We start from the raw sequence: 8,078 nt of genomic DNA on the forward strand, positions 1-8,078 counted from the left end.
CACCCAGAGGAAACCCACGCAGATACGGGGAGAACGTGCAGACTCTGCACAGACAGTGACCCAAGCTGGGAATCGAACCTGGGTCCCTGACGCTATGAGGCAGGAATGACTTACTCGCCACCTTCCCAACACTCACTCTGGCCTCTCGAGTGAACAGCAGCCTCAGTGACTCCAGCAGGAGTTAGTTGGAGTGTAATTGGACTCGGGAGGGTCAGAGCATCTTCCACACAGCCCAGCTTACTGGAATTAAACCTCAGCAGGATGTGTGACAGGCAAACACTTTGACGTGGCCTGTGTTACATTGCTCCCAATTCTAATTTCAGTCCTCAGTGTCTATGAGAAGAGTAATTGGAGAATTACAAAAACAGAATAATATAATGATGGAATTGACCTGCTGTTAGTTGAAATGTTACCTTTGCACCTTGTCTGTTCCAGGTGAAACGGGAAGGATTGCCATTGCGGGGACTATGCTGAAACCGCAGGATGGAAGCAGCAATGGAATTGGATAAGGATGAAGCGGTTTTGGAAACCACAGATGGTTCCACCTTGAACGAAGGCTGGTATGTCGCCTACCCAATGAGCTTCCAGATTTCTCTGACCAGCTTTCTAATGCTGGAGATTGTCCTGGGATTCAGCAGCAATCTGACTGTGCTGATCCTGTACTGCATGCAGTCTAACCTGGTGGATTCAGTCAGTAATATTGTCACCATGAACCTCCACGTCCTGGACATCATCATCTGCCTCGTGTGTGTCCCATTCACCATCGTGATTGTGCTCATTCCACTGGAGAGAAACATGGCATTGATCTGTTGTTTCCACGAGGCTTGTGTCACCTTTACCAGCATCGCCACAGCAGTCAATGTCCTGGTAATCAGCCTCGACAGGTACGACATCTCTGTCAAACCAGCCAACAGGGTCCTGACCCCCAGCCGGACAATCTTGCTGCTGACTCTGGTCTGGCTGGTATCTCTGATGGTTTTCTTTGTCCCTTTCATTGAGGTGGAGTTTTTTGGTGACCCGCTGCACAGTACAGCCTGGCAGAACCGAACACTGCTGTGTGTTAGTGTCAATGAGTACCACAAGGAGCTGGGCATGTATTACCATCTCTTCATCCAGATCCCCTGCTTCTTTGTGGCAATAACAGTCATGCTGGCCACTTACAGCCGGATCCTCCAAGCCCTAAACATCCGGATTGGATCCCACTTCACACGGAGTCAAAAACGCAAAAACAAGAAAAAGAAGAAAAAGAAAAAAGCAGCGCCCTCCCTGAGCAGCCAGTATGAGAGTAAGAGGCTGTCCTCAGCCCCGGTCAGTCAGAATCCTCTGCCCCTGGGGGTCCAAGCTTCAGTTTCGGTGATTATTGCTCTGCGTCGGGCTGTGAAACGGCATCGTGACAGGCGGGAAAGGCAGAAGCGGGTGTTCAGAATGTCACTGATCATCATCTCCACATTCCTGCTCTGCTGGGCCCCCATTTCAATCGTCAATCTTCTCATTCTGTGCCTGGGACCGAGTGACTGGTTGGTGAAGCTTAGGATCTGCTTCTTGGTGATGGCTTATGGCAGCACCATCTTCCACCCACTGCTGTATGCCTTTACCCGGCAGAAACTGCGCAAAGTTCTCAAGAGCAAAATGAAGAAGCGGGTGGTGTCGGTTCTGCAGGTGGATCCTGCCCCCAGTGGGACAATCATACACAACTCCTGGGTCAATCCCAGAAAGACCCGCAAGGTCAAGCTGGAGTGCAGCGATACCACTGAACGGTGTCTGACTGAGGCAGCCAAAGACTGACCGCACTTCCAACACTTTCTAAAAGACTCTTCAATGACAAAATGCTACAGAATCTGTACAGAGTTGAGGTGCAATAATTGTTTAACATTTTTATTTATTCCCTGATGTGTATAAAATACAATTGACATCGAGGCAAAACCTCACCGAGAATGGAGCAGTTTTAATGTCCTTTGTACAAGTGGGTGACACCTCCCTGTAAATAGGTTACATTTGTAAAAATAATCCCAAAGTCCAGAGTTGGAACACTAACCAGTCACACAATCTTCAACACTCTGAGTTCCACTCAAACAACATCAAACCAGCCAGAGAAAGCAAACTCATCAATGGATACTGCCCACAACACCAACCAGCTGTGACGGCCTATCACATCCCCACAACCTTCGATGCTTTGAGCGAATATTGATTCTGTCTCAATTCTTCAGTCACACACTCCTCAAACCAATTGAGGGAAATGGAAAGACGGGAAATCTGGTTAAAGAGTCTGGAAAGTCAGACAGGAAAGGTCAGAGCTTCCCCACCCTGCGCCCCCATACTAGGGGTGGGCTGGTCCAGGATCCTTGGGAATGCCCTATCAGTACTTGGCTAGTATGGGGGTCTCACCCCAGGATCTCCACTATAACTCCTGCCACCCTCATCTCCCCTCACCCCCCCTCCCCCCCCCCCCCCCCCCCCCCCACCCACCCACTTGCCCACTGGATCTCAATCTCATTAGAGAGTTCAGCAAGCACCCATTCCCCTCCCAAAATGTTCCCACCTCCCCAACAGGAGGTCACACAGGCACAAATCAGACCTGCTCTCCACCAGCGGAAACCTGGTACGATGGCCACACCAGGGGGCATTGGAGGCCATTCAAGCCCCCAAGCCGGGGAGCTGCCAAGGGGGTGGGGCGGGGGGATTGTGCAGGGGTGGATCATGATGGGGTACACTATGGGAGGGACATGCCGGGGGGGGGCATGTAGGTGGACCCATTGAGAGGGTCCCAGTGCCGGTGACCCATGTCAGGGAGGGGGTGGGGGAACAAGCTGCCGATGGGAGTATTGCTGGGTGATGTTTGGGAATGGGAATATTGCTGGGTGTGTGTTGGGAAAGGGAATATTGCTGGGTGTGTGTTGGGAATGGGAATATTGCTGAGTGTGTGTTGGGAATGGGAATGGGAATATTGCTGAGTGTGTGTTGGGAATGGGAATGGGAATATTGCTGAGTGTGTGTTGGGAATGGGAATATTGCTGAGTGTGTGTTGGGAATGGGAATGGGAATACTGCTGGGTGTGTGTTGGGAATGGGAATATTGCTGAGTGTGTGTTGGGAATGGGAATGGGAATATTGCTGAGTGTGTGTTGGGAATGGGGATGCTGCTGGATGTGTGTTGGGAATGGGAATATTGCTGGGTGAGATTTGGGAATGGGGATGTTGCTGAGTGTGCGTTGGGAATGGGAATATTGCTGAGTGAGATTTGGGAATGGGAATATTGTTGGGTGATGTCCTGGTTGAGGGGATTGAATCCACAATCTAAATGTGATTCTAAAGCCTCATTTTTCCCGATATCCTTGGTGCTGCTAATATGACTGACGGGTTCCTCACTCTCTGCACCGGAAATATCTGACCCACCAATTGGGACAGGGATCAAAAGTGGAGTTGAGCCTCTCTCTGTCACGCCCTCCCTAAATCAGGAGTTTGACCCTCTGGACGCGCCCCTCATCTTGTGCTCACTAACTTTGGCGCTGCGTGCAGTTTAGTAAAGGTCACAACAATCCGCAAATTCTTTGGATGTGGAGCCAGGAGAAGCTGGCATGATCCCGCACTGATTCCACACCATCAACAACATCCCCCACCTCTCTCTGCTTCCCCTAATCATTTACCCGCTCTCAATCACCCCCTCACCCTCTCCTGATCACCACCCCCCCCCCCACCCCCCCCCAACTCCCACCACTCCTGCACTGAGCTGTGGTTCTCTAGCTTAGAAAGAAATATCAACAATCTCCTGAAATTTGCTGTCAATTGTTGATTAAATAATTCTTGCACCCCCAAGTATTATATAAATGATTAGACAGTGAGTATTATGCCCAGATGTTATATTGTGTATTTGTTGTATATATCATGTCTGTTTTATTATCTCTCAGTAACTGTGGGTGTTTTTGATTGTATTTCCCAATGATTGTGATGATTTAATTACACTCCAATATTTGTTCTGATTATCCAGTCTCCTGGATTGAATTCTTATTCTCGCTCAATTTAACTGAACTGAATTAACTGGTTGTTTGTGGAGAATGGGAGGGCATTGAATACAGTTAACTCCCAATCCTGGTCACCGACTCAGGGTCCGAATGAAAGGTCATCTCATAGAATCCTACAATGCAGCAGGAGGCCATTCGGCCCATCGAGTCTGCACCGACCGCAATCCCACCCAGGCCCTAGCCCCATAACCTCATGTATTTACCTTGCTAGTCCCCCTGACACCAAGGGGGCAATTTAGCACGGCCAATCCACCTAACCCGCACATCTTTGGGCAGTGGGAAGAAACCGGAGCACCCGGAGGAAACCCACGCAGACACGGGGAGAACGTGCAAACTCTACACAGACAGCGACCCGAGCCGGGAATCGAACCCGGGTCCCTGGCGCTGTGAGGCAGCAGTGCTAACCCACCGTGCCACTGTGGCACCCCAACCTGAAACGTTAACTCTTTCTCTCCACAGAGGCTGTCTGACCTGCTGGGCATTTGCAGCATTTTCTGGTTTTATTTCAGGTTTCCAGCCGCTGCAGTATTCATTCAATCGAAATGTCAATCCTGTTGGGGTCCAACTTCCTATTGGTCACCCAGCCAACCAATCATCAGACAACCCCAGTTTGCCCACAGCCAATTGGAAAGCAGTTCCAAAAACAGGGAATCTCATTCCTGAGAATTGCAATCCCAAAGATTCCTTTCTCCATGCAGAGTGTGTGCACCCAGTGTCTGGATCTCTAGCCTGGATTTGGGACACAAAGGGTGGGTTTTTCTGGCCGCGCTCACCCCGAAACCGGAAAATCCCGCCTGAGGTCAGCGGATCTTTTCACAGCATGGGATAAGCGGTAATGCTGAGAGAGAGATCCAGAAAAGGGAGCTGGGATCATTCTGCAAGATCAACCCATGCCCATAGCTTCTAATGATGTGGAGATGCCAGCGTTGGACTGGGGTAAACACAGTAAGAAGTCTCACAACACCAGGTTAAAGTCCAACAGGTTTATTTGGTAGCAAATACCATAAGCTTTCGGAGCAGAGCTCCTTCGTCAGATGGAGTGGTTACTGGATGCACTGTTTGAGAACAGAGACCACTCCATCTGACGAAGGAGCTCTGCTCCGAAAGCTTATGGTATTTGCTACCAAATAAACCTGTTGGGCTTTAACCTGGTGTTGTGAGACTTCTTACATAGCTTGTAAAGCAGGTTCTTACATGGTGTTGGAGAGGGTGCAGAGAAGATTGATGAGAATGGTTCCAGGGATGAGGAACTTCAGTTATGAGGGTGGATTGGAGAAGTTGGGACTGATCTGTTTGGAAATGAAAAGACTTTGAGATGTTCAAAACCATGAGAGGTTTGTGTTGTCAGTCAGTCTCACAGTTTCAGAGGCAATGTATGGTTGAACAATTCTTTTATTAGTAGCACAGAACGCTTTCCATTTATTCAATATAGGCCTGACTATGAACTAACTGCTACACAGGTCTCTGCTTATTCTTGGACTAACCCAGGTCCCTTGTCTTGTGGATGGTACCGTTCTCCCTTTCCACATTAACCCTTGCAATGCCAAATATCCTTATACTGCACCTCCCTCCAAGTCTGTACGCAACATTTTATAGTATGGTCTCACATTCTGTGCTTTTTCCCCCACCTGATTTTATAAATGCAGACTGTCTGGAGGCTGCACCAATCTCCAGATTCACTTTTTACACTCCTTGGAGTCAAACCTTTCCTTATCAAGAACCCTTCTGTTTTATTTGGACACTGTGGGCTTGTCCTGTTCCTTATGGAGGTGGTACTTAGCTGAATGTTTGGCTGATTTGACCAATGAGGATCTTCAACAATCATAGAATCCCTACAGTGCAGAAGGAGGCCATTCAGTCCATCGAGTCTACACCAAACAAAGAACAAAGAAAAGCACAGCACAGGAACAGGCCCTTTTGCCCTCCACGCCTGTGCCAATCATGATGCCCCAACTAAGCTAAAATAAAACACCTCCTGCCCTTACTCAGTCATATCCCTCTATTCCCTCCCTATTCATGTCGCTTGCTAATGCCTCTGCTTCCACCACCTCCTCTGGCAGTGCTTTCCAGACCCTCACCACTCTCTATGTGAAAAACATCCCCCATATACCTCCCTTAAACTTTCCCCCTCTCACCTTTCCCTCTTTGTAAGTGACACTTTCACCCTGGGAAAAGCCTCTGACTATCCACCCTGCCTGTGCCTCCCTTCTGCTGCCTGCAGGCGATTTGGACAAACCCGACTCTGCAGTGAGGGAAGAACAGGTAGTTTCACAGTAAGTATTTATTAACTACTAGAAACTATCTACGTCGGTACAGTAAAGGTCCAAGCTAGGAATTGTCTCCATGCTTGTTTCTACACACGGCTCTGTCTAGCATTACACTGACCCCAAGGAGCAGGTCATGCGCTCTCTTACATCACCGTATACCCCCCCATGCCAGTTTACCCCGTGTATTCACCACTTTAAATCTACCCCCGCAATCTCTGATTTCAGAGGTTCAGGTTTTCTGGGAGTTATTCTCACTGCGGTCAGAGGAGTGACAGCTTCTGTCACCGTGGGAAACCTGGAGATTCTTACGTCATTTGGATGTCTTTTCATCCTCTTATTCCACTCTTTGGAAGATGGGAAGAACAGAGGAACATGGGGACAGGAGTAGGCCATTCAGCCCCTTGAGCCTGCTCATACATTTAACAAGATCATGGCTGAGAGAGATCGCACGCGCGGCGAGAGAGAGGGGGCGCGAGCGAGATTGGGCGAGAGTGCAAGAGAGTGAGAGAGCAAGAGTGCGAGAGCGGGCAGGCGGGCGGGAGGGCGAGTGGGCGGGCAGGGGGGCGGACGAGCGGGAGGGCAGACGAGCGGGAGGGCGAACGGGCGGGAGAGCGAGTGGGAGAGCGGGCGGGCAAGTGAGCGGGCGAGAGGGGGAGGGCAGGTGAGAGGGAGAGGGCGGGCGAGAGGGAGAGGGTGGGCGAGAGGGAGAGGGCGGGCAAGAGGGAGAGGGCAGGCGAGAGGGGGAGGGCGGGTGAGAGGGAGAGGGCGGGCGAGAGGGGGAGGGCGGGCGAGAGGGGGAGGGCGGGCAAGAAGGAAACTGTTTGCTGTTTGTAAAATATATAAATGATTTGGAGGAAAATGTAACTGGATTGATTAGTAAGTTTGCAGACGATACAAAGGTTGGTGGATTTGTGGATAGCGATGAGGACCATCAGAGGATACAGCAGGATATAGATCAGTTGGAGACTTGGGCGGAGAGATGGCAGATGGAGTTTAATCCGGACAAATGTGAGGTAATGCATTTTGGAAGGTCTAATACAGATAGGAAATATACAGTAAATGGCAGAACCCTTAAGAGTATTGATAGGCAAAGGGATCTGGGTGTACAGGTACACAGGTCGCTGAAAGTGGCAATGCAGGTGGAGAAGGTAGTCAAGAAGGCATACGGCATGCTTGCCTTCATCGGCCGGGGTATTGAGTTTAAAAATTGGCAAGTCATGTTGACGCTTTATAGAACCTTCGTGAGGCCGCACTTGGAATATAGTGTTCAATTCTGGTCGCCACACTACCAGAAGGATGTGGAGGCTTTGGAGAGGGTACAGAAAAGATTTACCAGGATGTTGCCTGGTATGGAGGGCATTAGCTATGAGGAGAGGTTGGAGAAACTTGGTTTGTTTTCACTGGAGCGATGGAGGTTGAGGGGAGACGTGATAGAAGTCTACAAGATTATGAGGGGCATGGACAGAGTGGATAGTCAGAAGCTTTTTCCCAGGGTGGAAGAGTCAATTACTAAGGGGCACAGGTTTAAGGTGCGAGGGGCAAGGTTTAAAGGAGATGTATGAGGCAAGTTTTTTTTGACACAGACGGTGATGGGTGCCTGGAACTCGTTGCTGGGGGAGGTAGTGGAAGCGGATACGGTAGTGACTTTTAAGGGGCGTCTTGACAAGTACATGAATGAGATGGGAATAAAGGGATGGGGAGATACTAAATGGTTTTTTTGCATCCGTATTTACTGAGGAAACGGGCATGGAGTCTACGGAAATAGGGCAAACTGGCAGGGAGGCCATGGAACC

The 8,078-nt window shown here is 49.8% G+C and overlaps 1 protein-coding gene across 1 annotated transcript; it reads left to right on the forward strand.

The window, feature by feature from the left end:
- The first annotated feature begins 483 nt into the window (after positions 1-483).
- On the forward strand, positions 484-1,785 carry LOC144491766 (G-protein coupled receptor 22-like). The gene has a single exon (XM_078210025.1). It carries the CDS (start codon positions 484-486, stop codon positions 1,783-1,785), a length of 1,302 nt encoding a protein of 433 aa, XP_078066151.1.
- Positions 1,786-8,078: the final 6,293 nt, after the last annotated feature.

The sequence above is a fragment of the Mustelus asterias genome, chromosome 3 (assembly GCF_964213995.1).
Source record: "Mustelus asterias chromosome 3, sMusAst1.hap1.1, whole genome shotgun sequence".
Lineage (NCBI taxonomy): Eukaryota > Metazoa > Chordata > Chondrichthyes > Carcharhiniformes > Triakidae > Mustelus > Mustelus asterias.